Source organism: Tricharina praecox (genome assembly GCF_024521635.1).
Source record: "Tricharina praecox strain CBS 144465 chromosome Unknown BZA05scaffold_11, whole genome shotgun sequence".
NCBI classification, from domain to species: domain Eukaryota; kingdom Fungi; phylum Ascomycota; class Pezizomycetes; order Pezizales; family Pyronemataceae; genus Tricharina; species Tricharina praecox.
This window is the reverse complement of record NW_026250413.1, coordinates 496,704-515,657: the sequence shown is the minus strand read 5'-3', so window position 1 is coordinate 515,657 and position 18,954 is coordinate 496,704. Positions and strand designations below refer to the sequence as shown.

At 56.0% G+C, this 18,954-nt stretch overlaps 6 protein-coding genes across 6 annotated transcripts; 5 read left to right on the top strand and 1 right to left on the bottom strand.

Annotated features, from left to right (window-relative positions):
- Nucleotides 1-3,001: 3,001 nt before the first annotated feature.
- BZA05DRAFT_397144 (uncharacterized protein) lies at nt 3,002-5,106 on the top strand (the record flags this gene model as incomplete). Its single annotated transcript, XM_051483584.1, has 5 exons — nt 3,002-3,197; nt 3,263-3,439; nt 3,511-3,807; nt 3,864-4,457; nt 4,524-5,106. Coding segments are annotated over exons 1-5 (1,349 nt in total), but the record flags the coding sequence as incomplete, so codon positions are not given.
- A 146-nt stretch (nt 5,107-5,252) lies between these two features.
- BZA05DRAFT_452136 (uncharacterized protein) lies at nt 5,253-7,033 on the bottom strand (the record flags this gene model as incomplete). Its single annotated transcript, XM_051487466.1, has 3 exons — nt 6,665-7,033; nt 5,558-6,586; nt 5,253-5,389 (listed from the first exon to the last, which is right to left on the bottom strand). Exons 1-3 carry the CDS (start codon nt 6,891-6,893, stop codon nt 5,253-5,255), a joined length of 1,395 nt encoding a protein of 464 aa, XP_051339683.1. The 5' UTR covers nt 6,894-7,033.
- Nucleotides 7,034-7,465: 432 nt separating this feature from the next.
- BZA05DRAFT_38334 (uncharacterized protein) lies at nt 7,466-8,788 on the top strand. Its single transcript, XM_051482207.1, has 2 exons — nt 7,466-8,465; nt 8,543-8,788. Exons 1-2 carry the CDS (start codon nt 7,644-7,646, stop codon nt 8,594-8,596), a joined length of 876 nt encoding a protein of 291 aa, XP_051339682.1. The 5' UTR covers nt 7,466-7,643; the 3' UTR covers nt 8,597-8,788.
- Nucleotides 8,789-11,507: 2,719 nt separating this feature from the next.
- On the top strand, nt 11,508-12,417 carry BZA05DRAFT_397137 (WLM domain-containing protein). The gene has a single exon (XM_051483583.1). The coding sequence runs from the start codon at nt 11,740-11,742 to the stop codon at nt 12,241-12,243; it is 504 nt and encodes a 167-aa protein (XP_051339681.1). The 5' UTR covers nt 11,508-11,739; the 3' UTR covers nt 12,244-12,417.
- Nucleotides 12,418-13,547: 1,130 nt separating this feature from the next.
- BZA05DRAFT_452132 (WLM domain-containing protein) lies at nt 13,548-14,474 on the top strand (the record flags this gene model as incomplete). The annotated part of the gene is made up of 2 exons (XM_051487465.1): nt 13,548-14,199; nt 14,225-14,474. Exons 1-2 carry the CDS (start codon nt 13,844-13,846, stop codon nt 14,472-14,474), a joined length of 606 nt encoding a protein of 201 aa, XP_051339680.1. The 5' UTR covers nt 13,548-13,843.
- Nucleotides 14,475-15,304: 830 nt separating this feature from the next.
- BZA05DRAFT_397132 (uncharacterized protein) lies at nt 15,305-18,946 on the top strand. The gene is made up of 6 exons (XM_051483582.1): nt 15,305-15,545; nt 15,612-16,034; nt 16,097-17,358; nt 17,619-17,698; nt 17,773-18,286; nt 18,352-18,946. The coding sequence occupies exons 2-6, from the start codon at nt 15,683-15,685 to the stop codon at nt 18,505-18,507; spliced, it is 2,364 nt and encodes a 787-aa protein (XP_051339679.1). The 5' UTR covers nt 15,305-15,545; nt 15,612-15,682; the 3' UTR covers nt 18,508-18,946.
- The last annotated feature ends 8 nt before the right edge of the window (nt 18,947-18,954 follow it).

Below are 18,954 nucleotides of genomic sequence, written 5' to 3'. Positions count from 1 at the left end.
GCTTACCCCCGGGCGAGATAGAGGAGGAGGTACCGAAGTACCCCGGGGAGGGGAAGGTTGCGCGGCGATGGTTGAGCGGGGAGGGTTGAAAGAGAAAGCGTAAACCTCTAGTCCGAGGGAATCACGAGTCATCCGGCAGCCTCTCCAGACATGAACTGGAGATGAACGATTTTCGTCCGCCAACTACCGAAGATTATCAGCTGCAAAAGCGCTTTAAGATGGATTGCAGCCGACTGCAACTATGTATGTCTGAACCATTGCAAATAAACGAGTTGTGCTAACCGCATGTGAGCAGTAAATAGTGGTGGATCCGACGAGATGACTGGTCACGAATCCAGAGTCTATCGACGCTACAACTTATGATATCAATAAGTTTCGGTAGTTGGATGGCAGCAAGAGAATTCCACAATGGAAATTTTGAGCGGCGATATTTGAACAGGAGTTTGAGTGGGGGGAGGTTTGACTCGCGGGGAGGGGCTGGGCGGAGAGCAATAGGGAACCGGTATCGAGCTCGCGGCCGGCCAGCGGTCCGGGACAGCCGGGTGGAAAAGGTTATATAATCTGCCATGATCTAATAAGGTCGAATGCAACGATGATTAAACAAATAAAAAAAGTTCAGCCCGCTCACTCCCTTGCTCCTAAGAGTGCTAAAGGCAGTCAAAGAGATATCAAGTTTGTGGTATTCAGGCTGGCTCGGGAGCGGAGTCTCTTGGCGGGCAGGACGGAGATGCTGTGTCCCAAGTGTATACAAATATGTCTTGTTTTCTGCGTGGGGTTCACTGTGGATGCATACGAGGGATCTTTGCTGGTGGGCTCAGACTACCTATCCTTTCCGTTTGGTAATGGCTGGGCTAAATACCAGTGCATTCGTGAAGACGGAACGGCAAATTCAACGGTTCGGTGTCAAGCTTGCGGACTAGGTAGGTAGTCTGAGGGTCACTGGAGTCTGGGGCTTTCACGGCCGTGTGGTGTGGGGCGATGTGGAGTGCAGCTGCGGATTGTGGTAAGTAGCTGGTTGGGTGCAGCGGGGACGCACGTCTTGTACATACATGATATGTGGGAAAATATGTGTGAACGATAAAGTCGAGTGTTCGGTATTGCAATGGGGAGTTCTAGTGTCCACTGTCGTCTAGTTGCAAGTTGAATGAACACACAACTACTTACTCACGTAGTTACTAGGTAAATGCTCGCCTTTGCTTACCCAGGGCGAACGGTGCATTACGTGCACTCTGGCGGACTGAATGGGACTTGCTTAAACACATGTAAGCAAGTAGGTGGGAGCTTGGAATATAGAATCTCGTTTGCTTCACTCTGCCACGGCGGGCATGGGCGCATGAGGTCTCACTCGGTGTGTGGGTTTCGAACTTGGAAGCCCGAACTTGGAGCCCGATGGCTCCCACAGCATAGCAGTTACCATAGTGTAGGTAGTAAGGCTGCATGCGACAACAAATCGATTTTCTCTTCACTCTCTCCTACATCATGACAGAACATGACTGAATATAGGTAGAATTATGGAACGGAACACCCTACATACAGTGGGTACAATATAGAGTACATACGACGAGCATGGCTGAATATAGAGTAAAGCGATGAGACTGAAGCCCTATATATAGCACGACCCAGGCACTCAAGCCCTGTCCCCAGTGTCCTGCCTTTTGACCAATATATTACCTTACCTTACCTTACCAGGCCGTAGCCGTCGCCAGAGCCGTCGCCAGAGCCGCCGCCCAACAAAAGTCGTCGTACCGATACCGCGCTGTAAGCCTGTAACCCGAGCTGCCAGCTCATGATCTCCCTCGCGATCGTCCCAACACTCACACTCGTCGGCGGACTGACTGACAGGACGGACAGACAACGAGGATAACCGCGAATGGGGTTGCCTCTGCCTCTACCACCACTACCGGTACTCTACTCTACTCTGCAATACTCCAGTCCCTCCACCGTCAACGTCTTTCCCGCACCGGAACGAAACCGCCGATCCGATCAAAGCCCACTGAGAGCTACGCCACCTCTGTGGAACAGTCTGTCTGACTCGACTTCGAGGCGACCATACCTACGGGCTTACCAGTCGCCTACCCATTTATCCAGCTCCCTTCCACCTGCGCGACACGGCGGTTTTCCGCAGGGCTGCAGTGAATAGTTGGAACTTAGGCCCCGTGTAACGTGAGATACCTACGTGAGATACGTACGGCGGCAAGGATATTGAACTTCCCGCGAGCAGGCGTCTCCTGACTTGCGGGCGGTAGAGGATTTGTAGATGGATGACTGGATGGCTGGCTGGCTGGGGCAGGCCGCTGCGATCCCACATTCCCTCATCGTGCGTATGTTAGTCTGGGCGTGTGTGTGTGTTTTGGAAGGAAGAAAGAAAAAAAACCTGCGTCGAGCAGATGGATGCGGTGTGCGCACTGCGTGCATTAAGCCCACGGTCCAGCCAGCCAGCCAGCCAGCGAGCTGCTGCCTGGGGGAGCTAGACGTTGAGTACATATACCCACGTACATACCGCCGTGCTCGACATCATACATAACACCCCATCCGTCCAGCCATCCATCCATCCATCACACGCAGCTCGAGCTCCGCCCCTCAGCAGCAGCATCAGCCCCCTCATTTCATTTACCTCACCGTCAACAACTCCTCCTCCTTATTTATTTTTCCATAACATCGCGAGAAACATGCCGCTTAATATTGTCGTGCGCAGCGACGATGAAGACAGCGACTTTGGCGACTCCACGTCTGACTACGAGCTAGTACGGCCGCCGTCGCGGCCAGGCTCGTGGGAGACGTACCGCGGTGACCCGAACGACGATGGCTACGACAGCGAGGACGGCTACGTCGCGCCGCGACAACATGCCCATCCGGGTCAACACCATGGACAGCACCCGCATCCCCATCAGCATCCCGATCCTCATGGTCCCCATCCTCATGGCCCTCCTCACCATCCGCAGCAGCACCCTCGCGGACCGCATCCGGGACAGCACCCGGGACAGCACCCGGGACAGCACCCGGGACAGCACCCGGGACAGCACCCAGGACAGCACCCGGGACAGCACCCCCACCAACAACAACAACGAGAACAACATCCTCACCCGCAGTCGCACCATAGCAGGCGCTCAACGGCTACCGATGAAGAGCGTAAGCTTAAGCGAGAGGAGGAGGAGCTGAAGGAGATGTTGCGGAAAATGCGGGAACAGAAAGGAGGGGTAAGGGATTATGGGAGGGGGGGCCGAGCAGGGGTGGTGAGGCGAAGCGGGGCTGACATTATTAGGCCGATTCTCCTGTCTCGCGTGCGCAGTATTCGGAAGGCCGAGGCGGCGGCGGAGAGTTCCAAGATCCACACTCCCCGGCATCAGCGTCGTACGCATCTTATGCCACTGCCGACGGCCGTCGCGCAAAGGTCTACCACAACCCGCCGGGTGCTCCCCGCTATGCCGGCAGCAGTCATGTAAGTTTGTTCGCGATCGTGATCGTGATCGTAGGATTGGCGGGAAAAAAACTCATGCGTGTTTTTTTTAGTCTTCTCAGGCGTCAGCTTTGGCAGACGAGGTTGAACGCCTCCGTTTGCAGGAAGCCCGTATAGCCGAAGACCTTGCAAGGCATCAGGGCCGTGCGCCGTCGATACACGATCCCCGACAGGCACAGGCGATGCAAGAGCACCGACAAGCAGCGGCCATGCACGAGGCGCGACAGGCTCAGGCGATGCAGGATGCAGTGCACGATGGTCGTGGAAAGGGACGTGAGGGGCGTCCGCCGCCCGGTCCATCCCGCCACAGCAGTAGGGGTGGTGGACCACCCGGTGGTAGCGGGGGCAGGGTGAGTTCTCGGAGAGAATATTTGTGATTGATCGGCCTGATCTAACTGTAAAACAGCCTCCCCCGAGAGTTGGCCATGGTGCAAGCTACGGCCGGGGTGCCCCGGTGCCACCGAGTCCGAGAGGCCCCCCGCAAATGGACCCGTACACAATGGATTCCGATCCCGAAGACTACCTCGACGGCCCGCAATATGCCAGTCACCCGCCCCGTGGTCCGCCGTCGCCGCCCCCGCCTCCGTCATCCCGCCATGGGGGACCATATGCCGAAGCCCCACACAGCCGCCCAGGTAGTCATCGTGACTTCGGCGGTGATCGACCATCCCCCGTCCGATACGTCAGCGCCGGCACTCATGGCAGTGACGACGACGACTTCCACCCGGGACCCCGTGGCGCTCCTCCGCCGCCCCGTGGCGCCCCGGCACCCCGTGGACCACCGCCGCCCCGCGGAGCTCCTTCACCTCGTGGACCTCCCCCGCCAGGGTCCGGATATCCCTTCGACCCTCGCGGGCCGCCGCCACCACCGGCAAGGGATGACCCCGCTTGGAGCGAACCAGCCTTCCGCTCGCCAGCGCCCCTACCCACACCGCTGAAGCTGATCGATCCCACCGGTCGTGTCGTTTCTTTCCCTTACGCGCAGTGCAAGAAGTTTGGTGTAAGCTTTAAAATCCAACTTCCCACCCATCTTGGCTAGAATGCTGACGTAATATGATACCCGCAGGACATGCAAGAGCTCATCAAGGGCGCTTGCGGCTACCTCGACAAGATTGGTCCCGCCGTGATGTCGGGCATGTACGAGCTCCTCGAGGCCGACGGCAGGAGGATCAGGCCGGAAGAGTGGCAGGATCTGGTGACGCCCGGATGGGAGCTGACCCTGAACATCATCTCGCCGCCGCCGCCACCGCCGAGGATGCCTGAGTTTACGCTCGAGGGTCATCGCGTTAGGGAGGAGCGGAGCGCTTATTATAGGTAAACGAACAGGCGTGGCGGGGGGAAACGTGGATACTCAGTTGTCTTTTTGGAATGAGGTACCAAGTCGGATATTGCGGTCTTTTTGGTTGGGCATTGTGGTTATTGGGTTGTGCTTTTTGCGTTTGCGTTTGCGTTTGTAGTTTTTTGCTTGCTGCTTTCGAATCTATCTGCTGCCTGTAGCAAACTTCTTCCCGCTCTGAGCTGTGGACGATCCATACTACCTACTCGCAGCGTGAAGTGCCGATACTGTTGGACGCTACACTCGCCGGCGATAACTACGGTAGAATACGGTTCACGGAAATGGAGGAGCCGTAGCGGGTTGAACGGGCGGGGACAGCCGTAGAAGGCGTGAATATATTACATAGACATCCGACAAAGACCCTGTCCACGCAGAAGGCGTCCTCCCAACTTCCCAAGTGAGGCTGTAGGTGCACGAGTAGGTATCCCAGTATCCTCTAAACTCCCATTCTCTAAAACTTCAATACCGCTCACTAACCACCCCCCAGCGCTCCCCTTCCACACCTGTCTCGTACGACTCGCGGCCCCCCAGATCCCTCACCACCGCGATCCTCCCCTGCCAGCCCGTCTTCGCATCACGCAGCTTCTTGACCTCCGCTAGGGTCTCGCTTCTTCCAGCCCCACCACCCTCCCCCCCACCATCCTCCCCACCATCACCACCACCCTCCCCACCACCATCGCCGTCGAAGAAACTAAACCCCGCTTCCCCTTCCCCCCCCCAGCCGCCCCCTCCCTCCCATCCCACCCCTCCATCCCCCCCCTCACCAAGCCCCACCATCTCAAGCCCCAAAACCACCAACCCATCCCCCTCCCCCTCGACCGCGGCGGGGGTATCAATAAACTGCAGCAACCCCGCCACTTGCGCGCGCGGCATCCACTCGGCCACGCCGCAGAGCACTAGCGTGCGTAGGCGCGGCAGCATGTGTCGTCGCAGGCCGTGCGCGTCTGTGACGAGGCGGTGGGAAACGCGGAGGGTGCGCAGGGTGTGGGAGGTTAGGAGCGCTGGGAGGAGGGCGAGTATGTTACCACCCCCGCCGCCCCCGCCCCCGCCGCCCCCAACGCCACCGCCACTACCGTCAGCGGAGGCAGGGGTGGGGGTGCCTAGGTCAAGGGTCACCAGACGTGAGGTCTTGAGCAGCTTTATTGCGCCGGCCACGGTCAGGTGGTTGTCCGCAATGCGGAGGTGGGTTAAGCCTGCTTCTGGGCGAAGCTCTGCGGCCTCCCCCGCGGAGGAGGAATCGTGGTATCCCGGCGGCGCAAACGAGTAGTCGAGCATCGCCTGCACGGCCTTATCAGTGAGTGCGTTTCCACGTACGTCGAGCGAGCGAATCCCGAGCGCCATCCGCTCCGCCAGCGGCTTCCACGCGGCATCGGTCAGGTCCAGGTCTCGCAGGGCCAGACTGGTGACGGAGCGCGGGATGGAGCTCAGCGCGGCGGCGCTACCCGCGCCGCTGCAGGTGGAGAGGTCGAAGGACTGCAGACGGGGGAGGCGCGAGAGTAGTGCGGCGAGCCCCGCCGCGGTGGCGTTGTAGCTCTTTGGCGCGGAGAGACGGAGAAGCGCCGTGTGTGGCTGCCGTAGCCCCCCCACGGCGAGGAGCGAGGCGGAGTCTAGGAACGGGAAGTTGCTCATGCGCAGCTCCTGAAGCCGCGGGAAGGCCGCGAGGAGGTCGTGCAGCCACCGCGGCGGGAGAGAGGTGTAGATCGATGGCTGCACATGTTCGAGCGAGAGCGTGCGCGTGTGAGGGATTGGCTGTCGCAGCGAGGAGATCACTTGTGCGAAGAGCTCAAAGCTGGCTGTGACATAGGTGGGTGCATATCAACGTCTGCATAATCCGTGGGCGGCGGGTTAGGCGTACAAACTCACTCACTTACTTAGCTCGCTGCGCTCGCCCATGCCCCAATATCGATGCGGCGCCTCCCAGATAATCGGGTCCAGAGCTGAGTGCCAGGATTTACACACCAGCGTCGCCGAGAATACATCGCTGCGGTGGATGTACCTGCAGAATAGTGGTGCTGGATCCCGCACAGTAGCGATAGCCGCCTCGTAGGTTGGGAGGACATCGGCTTCTAGGTCCGCGGGCGGGCGGGCGTAGTAGACCATCTCGGTGATGGCGATGTATTACTAAAGGAGATACAACCGAAGGTGATGCGGTGTTTTTGCGCAGGGCCTAATACTCTACAGCTCTTGGTGGGGCTGTGCTGCCTGCGCAGGAGTGATGATGATATGTCATGTGCATTGATCCTGAACCATAGCCGCAGCAGCTATGCAACGTGGGTCGCACAAGACTCGGACGGAAGCTTGAGGTAGGCAGAGTAGACTCCGCTGGCTGGGCATCTAGGTAGAGCTCCGTTCGGCGAGTGCGAGCCGAGCGCACGAGGATTCATCGAATAACTCTCGGCGGCGGTGGAGGCTGCGGCCTGTAACTGAAGCTAGAGCTGACTGGGTGGAACAAACGTTGGCGGGGCTGGCGGGCATGGGCGGAGAGGCGGTCATGTCGGTCGTCGAAAACGCTGTGAGCTCTACCTACTCCACCCCACTCTATTTCGCTCGTCATTCCTCCTCCTCCTCCTCCTCCTCCTCCTCTTCCTCTTCCTCCTCCTCTCCTCTCGCTCCACGACAGGCAACCCCACTACCCCTCCTCCCCCTCTCCCCCCTCTCCCCCTCCTCTCCCTCCTCTCCCTCCTCTCCCTCCTCTCCCTCCTCTCCCTCCTCTCCCTCCCCTCTCTGACCCAGTGCTTGCTCGGCGGCTACGAGCTATCCCCAGCCAAGCTTCAACCCACCGATCAGTACGCCTCCCGACCCTTGTCCCCCCTCGGACCGAGACCCTCTCCGCTCGCACAGCCACAGTACATGTCTCACGCCACAGCCGATGCCGGCGACGCCGCCAACGCCGGTGCCAATGCCGGTGCCGACGGTGACCACGACAGCGACGCCGCGATTCCTCCACGCCGGCAGCCGCCGGAGCGCCCATCCACGTCGGCGATCGAATGGGCAGAAAACATCGTGCTACAGTACCGCTCCCTGCGGGCGCACCAAATGCGCTTCATCGCGCGCGCGGTGCGGTTCGAGCGGCGGCGGCCCCGCGCATCCGTCAGGCTGAACCCCACCGGCAGCGACTACGACGATGTCAGGTGGTTCCTCCCCGGTGAGGAGAGGGTCGTCTTTAGAGCTTTTCATCATGCACTCGAGAACACACTCCCCCCCATGAGGGAGTGGGATTCGGACGCTGCTGTGCCCATGCCAATGCCCGTGCTGCTGCAGCCCCACGTGGAGGTGGAGGTGCAGGTGGAGGTGCAGGATCCGGTCGTACCGTCGATGCTGCCGCCGCCGTCGCAGGTGGAGGATGGCGAAGCTGCCCGACAGGTGCCAAAGGAGCCAGCCTCCACAATCCCCAAGGGTCCAACCCCGAAGGTGTCAACCCCGAAGGTGTCAGCTCCAAAGGTGTCAACCCCGAAGGTGTCAACCCCGAAGGTGTCAACCCCGAAGGTGTCAGCTCCAAAGGTGTCAACCCCGATGACGTCAACTCCCAAGCGCGCGAGGCAGCCAGGCGGTGCGCTGTCGCCGCCGGCGCCGCCCCAAAAGATGAGGAAGCAGGTAAACCGGATGGCGCTGCGTAAGGCTAAGAGTGTGCCCGTTGCAGAAGAAAATATCATGGTGTTGAATGAGAACAAGGTTGGGCTAACTAACCTCTCCCCCGCCCGCCCGCCCTCATCCTCAACGACAGACGAGTGCTGACGAGTGCTGACGAGCGTCTAGACGCAGAGCGACCCAGACAACACGACGACCAAAATGGATGTGGATGATTAGCTAGCTATCTAGTTTAGTTACCGTATCACCATGCGTGCATGTCGACTCTTAACTCATACCACGGATCATCGGTCAAGACTCGAGCCTGCTTTCCTTTCCCATTTACATTTGTCCTTTTAGATTTGCTACTCTGTTTTTCACGGTTTTTCACGGTTGTTCCTGACGATGTTTTTTTCCCCTTCTGATTTCTGATTTCGGCGGGTGCTTTCATCATTCATGGTGCTATGGTCATTGTATGGGCGTGGAGTTAGGAGTATTACGGATATCTTGCGTGGCGGCGGTGGTGTTGGTGGTGGTGGTGGTGGCGGTGGTGCTGGTAGCACAGTGGTTGGTTGGTAGAGATTCGGAGCGTTGCTTGAACAGTTGAACCGTTGAGCAGTTCACCTGGGAAGATCAAGTGAAAATATTCCTTTGCCCATCAGAGCGTTCTTACGTGAAGAACGAAATCGTCGGAGTAGCCTACCTGGGTGGGTATGGGATAGCGCGGTAGTAGGCAGGTACAGTGCCGCGTTTGCTCGACATTTGTGGTCTCTGGGGAGTTGAGTCTTGTCTTTAACAAAGGTACCGCATGTGCCGACATCGCAAAGAGCTCCGTCTGAAAGTGATGGTGGGGGTGATTGGCAGTGGTACTGGTCGGGTCACTACCAAATTACTGGTACTGCTAGGTAGCAGTCCACAGTAGACAAGAACCTGTAGTACATACAGCCCTTCCAAGGGATACACGTGGTCGTACATACTTTAAAGTTTAAGCACTTGCCATTCTACTTCGTGTGCCCGCAAGGTCACGGAGCAGTGCGTGCGCTGTTAGTATGTATCCCTTACTCCCGAGCGGTATGGGGCCTGGCTAGCGACACAGACAAGAATTCCAAGACTTCCGGAGTACACCAAGGATGGAGCTGAAGAATCCGACTGCATCCGGTAGCGAGGGCACTGACACAGGAAACTGCCTCACCGGCCAGTACTTCCAGTGGACAACAGGCCGACCAGACGCCCGTTACGGATGGTGCCGCTACAAGACTCAGACCCGGGAGCACCTTTTCAAGAACCGCCCCGAATTGAAGAGCCAGCAGAAAATTCTGTGGGCCCAGGTCCGGAAGCAGACGAGGAGGGGCAAAGATCGATTCAAGATCCAGAACCTCTTCGCAGACGAGCGCTGCAGCAAGGCGATTCTGGAATTACTCTCTTCCGCTGATGTGGGCAGATAGATGCCTGAGACCGCTGAGGAAGATACAGAGAGCGAGGTTTCCGAGTGGGAGCTCAGGGGGCGGGAAGAAAGGAAGGCGGAACTGAGGCGAGAGGAGGAGGATGGTGCTGGGGTTGAGGAGCCGAGCTCAGGCCCGCTGTTCCTCCCCACACTTTCTTTCAATGCATCCCTTTTGGAAGAGGCAGGAAGCGGCGACGACGACTAGTGGCTTGCGGTGAGGCAGAGACGAGTCGAGGGAGTGGAATTTGTCTTTTCCTAGTGTCATTTCCTTAGTGCACTCATATATCGCTGGAACAGGCCACGGCGGGGGCAGAGAAAGCCAAATAGGGCCACTTGATGATTCTGATTAAACAGAGGAACAAAAAATTTGAATATGGTCTAGGTGATGGCAAGGCCACATACACCGCCGTTGGAGACCTGCATTACCGAACTACGGCCCAGGCGCACTGGTCAGGCGCGGGACTGCGCCTGCGGATTTCGGAAACGGATACGAATTTACAACTTCGACTTGGGAGTCAGGCAGCGAAGGCACTGACTACCGCGGCTTCGAGATACCTGGAATGGGCAGGAAGGTCCAAGATCCATGCTGCAAGATTCAAGTGTTCTGGCCGAGTGCCATCTTTGAGGAAGCCCTTCAGGTTATAACTTATAAGCAGGGTCAGTCGCCCACGGCTTCCCTTCTCTTGCCCGTCACCATTCACGCTTCAACATACTGAACAAAGACGGACACACACATACCAGATCAAGGACCAGAAGCAACTCAACCTCTTCACATCAATCTAGTTTCCACAACGATCACCACTACCCAGCAAGAAAACCACCCAACAATGTCACGAAACGTCTTCGGCGATATAGCCGTGATACCTCACCTGCCTCATGCCGATCAGGCGTTCGCCCTACTCACGCGTCTCGCGCGAATCGTCGAGCCGATGATGATATCCCGTGGTCTCTTCGTGTCGCGCCTCACGGAGTTCCTGCCACAGCCAGAAGAGAATCTCCTATTTCGCTCTAAAACTGGAACTGCAAACCGAAGCCATCCAAACGGGTCCTGTGTGGCGGCAAAAAAATAACCTCCCCGAGGTCAGTACCAGTTTCGTCGCTGGAGCCGCACAGTTTCAGTTCTTCTTTATTAAGCTTTTGTACCATCCAAACAGGGTTACAGTTTTGTTGCTCAGTTTTCCCAAAAACTGAGGCTATCCAAATGGGCCCTTAGTATTTTTTCGTCAAGAGTGTTGTGTCAAAATCGCCCTCATATATGGCTGCCATAATGCTTTTGACCTTAGTACACTGCTCCATATGGTAGGTATGGGGTAGCGCGGTTGCGCGGTAGTGGGCACAGTGGTGCGTTTGCTCAACGTCTGTGGTTACTTCACTGCAACATATGCGTCAACATCGCAAAGAGCACCGTCTGCGAGTGACGGCGGGGGGATTGGCAGTGGTCGGGTCGCTACTAAATTACATACCTGGCAGTGGGAGACCTAACTTCCCTCGCCGGTCGTATCCGGGCAACGGCAGGTAGTAGGCAACTACCTGATACATACTTCGAGCACGGTGCACCTGCCTTTCTATGTACGTCGCGTGCCCTCAGGGTCACGAATCAGAGTACGCTGCTAGTCAGTTATGCTTTACTCCCGAGCGGTATGGGGCCTGGGCAGTGACACAGACAAGAATTCCAAGACTCTCGGAATCATGCACACCGCAAGATTCAAGTGCTCTGGTCGGGTGCCATCTTTGAAGAAGCTCTGAGGGTTATAAGCAGGGCGGTCTCCCACGGCTTCCCTTTTCTTCCTCCTACCCTCCCTATCCACGCTGAACTTGACGTACGGAACAAAGACTGATACATACCAGATCAAAGGCCAAGAAGCAACTCAACCTCTTCACATCAATCTAGTTTCCACAACGATCACCACTACCCAGCAAGAAAACCACCCAAAAATGTCACGAAACGTCTTCGGCGATATAGCCGTGATACCTCACCTGCCTCATGCCGATCAGGCGTTCGCCCTACTCACGCGTCTCGCGCGAATCGTCGAGCCGATAATGATATCCCGTGGTCTCTTCGTGTCGCGCCTCACGGAGTTCCTGCCACAGCCAGAAGAGAATCTCCTGGGCCTCAACTACGGCCAGGGCTGGTGGATCTGCATCGGCCTGCGCAAGAACAACCACCGGGGAATAAACCAGTTCAGGCCTGAGGAGGATCTACTGGACACCCTGCTACATGAGCTGACGCATAATCACTTCGGACCGCATGACGCGAATTTTCACGCATATCTAAGGGGGCTGAAGGAGCAGTATTATCTGCTCATGTCCCTGCAGGGTGATGATCGCCAGCCGGAGAGACAGGGAGACGGCCGCTACCACCAAGACCGCGACCGCGACCCTGGGCGACGTCCGCAGGTGCCCGGAGGACGGGACCATGATGGTATGTACTATTGGTAACTACCTATGTACTGACGTGCGGCGGGATTGAACTCACGTTGACGGACGGACGGAAGGGTAGATGTCAATCCTGGAGACATGGAGACATGAAGAGTACTACCGATTTTGATTGGATTTGCCGTTTTTCTTTTCTTTTTTCGTTGCTCGCTAACTAGCATTCATTCTATAATGACCGCAAATTAATACCTACTTGGCTTTGATTCAAACCGAAGCAGAGCTTCACTTCTGGTTCAACGTCTAGAGTACTGTATGGTTTAAAGTTTCCTTCTCGGTTGGTGGCTCTTGGTGCACGGGGTGAATGGCTAGTCGGCAGTGAATATCTTGAGTCCAATATTGGTCGAGAAGTCCATCCGGTTCACTCGAATCCTGTCCGTACGATGGTACCCCCAATACCCCCAATACCTATAACCAAATGATATTTCTTACCAGAAGCATTAAGCTTGCATCGACGAACCGGATCCAGTGATATTCCCTTATGTACTCGGGTGTAAGGGTAAGTGCTGCCTCACCAGTTTTTCCCCTATACAGCTTAGCGTTTTCCCCCCTTACAACTTAGTCACAATCCCTCACTCATCTCATTGTATCTGGCTTAGTACGCTCCTAGTACAGACTAGTGCTCAGAATTCGTAATGGTGGTGAGGCACCACTTTTTGGCAGCTCCTGGTACGGAATCGGATGGCTGACGCTGATTCGCGGTTATGATATACCAAGCTGCTGTAACTAAGTTATGGGCCACATCGATATCGTGTGCAATCATCAGTCTCATTTTAAAGTAATAATACATTAGTATTTTTTCGTCAAGAGTGTTGTGTCAAAATCGCCCTCATATATGGCTGCCATAATGCTTTTGACTTTAGTACACTGCTCCATATGGTAGGTATGGGGTAGCGCGGCAGTGGGCACGGTGGCGCGTTTGCTCAACGTCTGTGGTTACTTCACTGCAACATATGCGCCAACATCGCAAAGAGCGCCGTTTGCGAGTGACGGCGGGGTGATTGGCAGTGGTTGGTCGGCTCACTACTAAATTACATACCTGGGAGACCTAACTTCCCTCGCCGGTCGTATCCGGGCAACGGCAGGTAGTAGGCAACTACCTGATACATACTTCGAGCACGGTGCACCTGCCTTTCTATGTACGTCGCGTGCCCGCAAGGTCACGCGCAGTGCGTGCGCTGTTAGTTATCCCTACTGCCGAGCGGTATAGGGCCTCGGCAGTGAAACGGGCAAGAATTCCAAAACTTCCGGAGCACTCCAAGGATGGAGGTGAAGAATCCGACTGCATCCGGCAGCGAAAGCAGTACCGCAGCTTCTTCTTCAAGATACCTGGAATGGGCGGGAAGGTCCAAGATCCACGCCGCAAGATTCAAGTGCTCTGGCCGAGTGCCATATTTAAAGAAGCCCATATGGTTATAAGCAGGGCCGGTCACCCACGGCTTCCCTTTTCTTCTCCTCACAATACACGCTGACTTCAAAATCACACTGAACAAAGACAGATACATACCTCACACCAGATCAAGGACCAGAAGAAACTCAACCCCTTCACTTACATCTAGTTTCCAATAACGAGCACTGCGAACCCAGCTGGGAAACCACCCACACAATGTTGCGCAACGTCTTCGGCCATATAACCGTGATGCCGCACCTGCATAACGCCGGGGAGGCATTAGCCCTCCTCACGCGTCTCGCGCGAATCGTCGAGCCGATAATGATATCCCGTGGTCTCTTCGTCGAGCACCTAACCGAGTTCCTGCCACAGCCAGAGGAGCGTCTCCTGGGCCGCAACTACGGCCAGGGCTGGTGGATCTGCATCGGCCTGCGCAAGAACAACCACCGCGGGATAAACCAGTTCAGGCCTGAGGAGGACCTGTTGGGCACCCTCCTGCATGAGCTGACGCATAATCTCTTCGGAAGGCATGGTGCGGATTTCCACGGATATCTAAAGGGGCTTAAGGATCAGTATTATTTGCTTATGTCCCTGCAGGGTGATGATCGCCAGCCGGAGAGACAGGGAGATGGCCGCCACCATCAAGACCACGACCACGGCCATGGTCGGCGTCCGCAGGCTCTGGGAGGATGGGACCATCACCGCGAGCATCCCCGGGCTGGTGGCCGGGCTCCACCGGTCCTACCACCAGCAGCAGCAGCACCACCCCGTCGTGGCCCTCCAGGTAGAAGACCAGGCTACGGCGGCGGCAATAACCCCGCAACCATCAACAATCCCCCGCAAGTGAGGATGCCCAACGAGCCCATCGACGGCAGGGGCTTCGTCGGCGACGGTCGTCGCCTGGGCGGCCATTTCCAGGTCCCGAGTGATGCGGATGAGGAATGGCTGCGTATTGCGAGGTTGCATCGGCTTGGGTGATGGTATGTACTATCATACCAGGTAGGTATACATAGTATGGGGTGATGGTATGTACTGACGTGCAGCGGGATTGAACTCACGGCAGCGGACCGACGGAAGGGCCGGTGTCAATCCAGAGGCGTGGAGAGTACTAATTGAATTTGCGGTTTTTTCTTTGTTTCTTTCTTTCGTTGCTCGCTGACTAGCATTCATTCGACAATGACCGCAAATTGATACCTAGGCTTTAATTCAAACTGATGCAGACATTCACCCAGTGATATTTCCTTATGTACGGAATCGGATGGCTGACGCTGATTAGAGGTTATTGTAAGTTACCTAGCTGCTGTAGTTAACTATGGGCCACATCGTTAGATGCCCACGATTTGTTGTGGGAAACGGCCAATGTGGAGCCCTGCGTTCGATATCTGCTCACTACGACGTAGTTCGTATCGGAAGAGTGAGTGCGGTGCTCATACATGTACAATCATCAGTCTCATTTTGAAATAATAATAAAAGTATCCTGAAAAGACACTGTTTTTTCTTGGCATTCGCTGAGGAATCGGTGTCACTGCAGATCAATTGTTATGGCGACGTCCAAGCATGTGGTTTGTGTTGGGATGTCTCGGTATATTCCGCGACACTAACAGAACCCGTTGGTGTTGATCTAGAGCACTTCCACAGCAGTGATCTTACCCTCGCCGAGCATAAGCGTTACGCGCGACGACGACGGAAGACGACCACGACCACGACGGAAGACGACCACGACCACGGAAGACGACCACGACCACGGAAGACGACCACGACCACGACGAAAACTTCCACTCCGAAACTTAACAGCTCCTCCAACTTCTTCCCGGTCCCGCAGAACCCGAAATCCGCGAATTGCCTGCCCCTCCAGTAGACCCAGCGACTACGACTGTCCTTAAACTTCACACTGCTCGACAAAGTCCCATCCACCGAGGTATGCGCGCGTGTCCCCTCCCCCATTGAGTCTTCCTTCTTGGCCGACTCTGGCTAACGAATGCAGACACGGCGTGCACACCCCCACTTACTCACCCGCTCGATTGTTTAGTTCCACACGTCAGGGCCCGCCGAGCCATGCCTCCACCGATGTTCAACGAGACGGCACGGCGAAAGTTTACGGGCAACATCACCTTCTACCGGGAGCAGTACTGTTACCGGCAGCGAGTGTTCCTGCCGCGGAACATCAATGCGGTTCTCAAAGCGAACGCGACCACGCACGAGGCCAGCTGGGACGCCCAAGAGCCCGGGGCTTCGAGTCGGCAGAGGAGGAAACCCGCCCCTGAAGTCCAGCGGCCACGCGGGGAAACCATCGCCGAGATTTGCAACAAACTGCAGCCGCCAAAGGACGAGGCGAGACTCAAAATCAATGTCGTCGCCGTAAAACGCACCTCCTCCGCCCCGAGGAACAGCGCAGCCACATCTACCCGTAACGTTTCCTGTTCGGCTTGATGGGGTGGAGTGGCGGAAGTGCTGATGATCTCGTGGAAGAGGCAGCGTCGGGTCCGATGTCGTTTCGGTGTATTGTCAAATTGACGGTCTGGTACCTCAAGGACGGCACAACGCCAGCCGATATCTCTTACACGCAACAGCTACATTGTGAAACGGAGATGGGCACCATCACATACGACACCGAGGACTCGGCCACAGTAGACATGGATGATTGGTTCATTTTGGGGATCAGCAAGTTGCGCGCAACGATCGAGAGCGACGACGGGAAGCCAGAATTCAGAGTAGCTGATAGATACCGTTACGAGCTCGCGATATCCGCCGTTGACCATGCGAGCACATGGCCACCCCTTCATACGGGAGACCCGGGCTTCGGGCGTAACGCTAAGAACGTTGAAGTCGTCGTATGGTTCGAAACCCATAGGCTCAAACCACCCAGCAACACGCCTCCGACCAGAGTTTTCTTCAGGTCGGCAGGAGTGGTCGGCAAGAACAGCGCCCATCTGAGTGTAGTGATAGAGACTGGATGGCGGAATCCGAGGAAGCGTTTGCTACTACGGCAGCAGAAACCTAAGAGACAAGCGACTCCGGGCTCGGACGGAAGGGCTCTTGAAGCAGCGTCGAGTTTCAATACCATACTGACTTGCTACACTTTCGTCGCCGAAGTCAGGAACGGACGGAGTACGTTTGGCCCGCCGGATTCGAAAGGTCAGCACACGTTTACCACCCCAGGATTCGGTTGTTGCCTATGCGATGGACGACAGTTCCCTTCTGTGAAATACTTGCACTTTCATTTTGTTACTGCCCACGCGCTGTTTCACTTCAAGGTCACGTCCAGGAAGCCGCAGCCGGGTTTGCGCAGCGGCGACCAGTACGCCGACCTGTATATCAAAGTTGTCGTAGATTTAGCCCGGGACACGACACATAGCAGGGCTAGTGACCACACCCCGGACCACAGAATAATGACCTGGGTCAGGCCAACCAGAGAATTTGATGTCAACAGGATACTGAAGGGTGATTGGAGTTGGATGAACGAGAGGAAAGGCACTGTTGCGGCCAACCGCCCAGTTGCAGGCCCCGAATTCCCCGAACCGGCGGGAATGAAGAGGCATTTCGACTGGAACGATATACGTGATGTTACTCAGAGGGAAAAGAGAAGGTTTCTGGTGAAGAAGCCTCGACATACAGAGAAGGGACTGGTCTACGTGCGGACCGTGTCCAAACGATACGTTGAGGTTGGGGAGGTATTGAGTGACAGCGACGATGACGTCGATGAAGAATGGTTGTTTCGAAAGCACGAAGAGGTGTGTACCAATCTCGTAGTCGGTGTAGTCTTTTGGCGGCGATTCCTGTCCAATGGCAGTGGGAGAGTGTTGGCAAATCTCAAATTCTCTGAAGTTGTCCGTTGGACGGCCGGGTTGTGACAGACAAACCGTGAAGTGAACTTCAACCATCCCGCCAGTTGGGGATTGTCGGCAGGTGTCACCATAATACGTGGTTTTCTGCTGGGAGCTTGTGAAGTTGATGTTGTTTGGAGTCCTGCTTACTGACCCCTCCATGGCAGACGATCTGTGATTTCGAAGACATAGCTAAGACTGAGCACACCTTCATGAAGTTGTGGGATAAGCACATGTTCGAAGAACGGTAAACTCCTCTGCATGGTTTTGCGTTCCGAGGGTTCTTGAGACTGAGACTGAATGAATTTAACGAGAAAACAGAATACCCAGCATGTCCCACCTCGGCCCCTCGGTGTACCGCTTCGCAAAGAAACACCGGGAACTTCTCTGCAGCGGGCCACTTTTTGTCGAATTCTGGAAGCACTGTTTGAACCAAATCCAGTACCGCACAATCGATGCCGAGTGCCTGCGCGTGGTGATGGAAGTCGTCAAGGGCGGCAAGGACAACTGGTCGTCGGCGGGGAAGACCGAGTGCGGTGTCGGACTCAAAGGCCCCTATGTGCTGGACGAGCCGAGTCCTTCGCCGCCGCCATCGCCGGTGGCAATGGCGAACCGGAGGCGGTCAAGCATGCGGAGACCGGGGCGTGTAACGCGCGGGGATACGATCGATGTCGATGCCGAAAGTGACCTGCTATCGGCGAGTCAACTCGGCCAGGCCAACAAAGTGAAGCAATTCGCAGCCAAAGCACTGGCAGATAAAACGGCGTCCCCCTTCGGCATCTGCATTTGTAAGGGACCGTGGGATCGGACGCAGATGGTGCTCTGCCGCGGAAAGGTGAGATTTTTTCCAGATCCTGCACGCCTAACCACCACCACCAAGCAGCTAACGTGAACCTGCAGAGTTGTTCCACGCGGTGGTTTCATCGCTCGTGTTACCAGGTCACCCGGTGGTCCATGAACTGGGTGTGCCCAATGTGCGTCGTTGCCGATAGCAAAAAGGTGGAGACGCCAAATTCGGGCTCAAATTACGACTCGGGGGACGAACGTACGCCGTAGGTCAGTGGAGCGTTTGAGTGGTGGATTGCAGAGGATTTTGTTTGCTCTTCGGCGTCTGGTGGGCTCGTTTACCGTATTTCATTTTTCTGAGGGAAATGCCAGTTTCCTTTTACATCCATATGTTGTTCTGCCGTGGTCACTATTGTTGAGTAGAAAACATGTTGTGGCGTTTTTCGGTCTGCCGCATTCTTGATCCCTTTCTCTAATACTTGTGTAATCTGTACAATACATATAGATAGTCCCATTTGGCTGTGGGAGACTGGGAGTTACGATAGGTTCATTTTCCTTGCTCGGGCTACTACCTATTTGTTATCATGGTATGTAGCAGCGAGTGATTGCTGGCAGAAGCTTGGGGGTTTCGTCGTTCTCCTGGTCAGACTTTTGGCCCGTAGATGTGCCGTTCGTAGTGCATATACATTATATAGATATTATAAACCCGGGGAACTT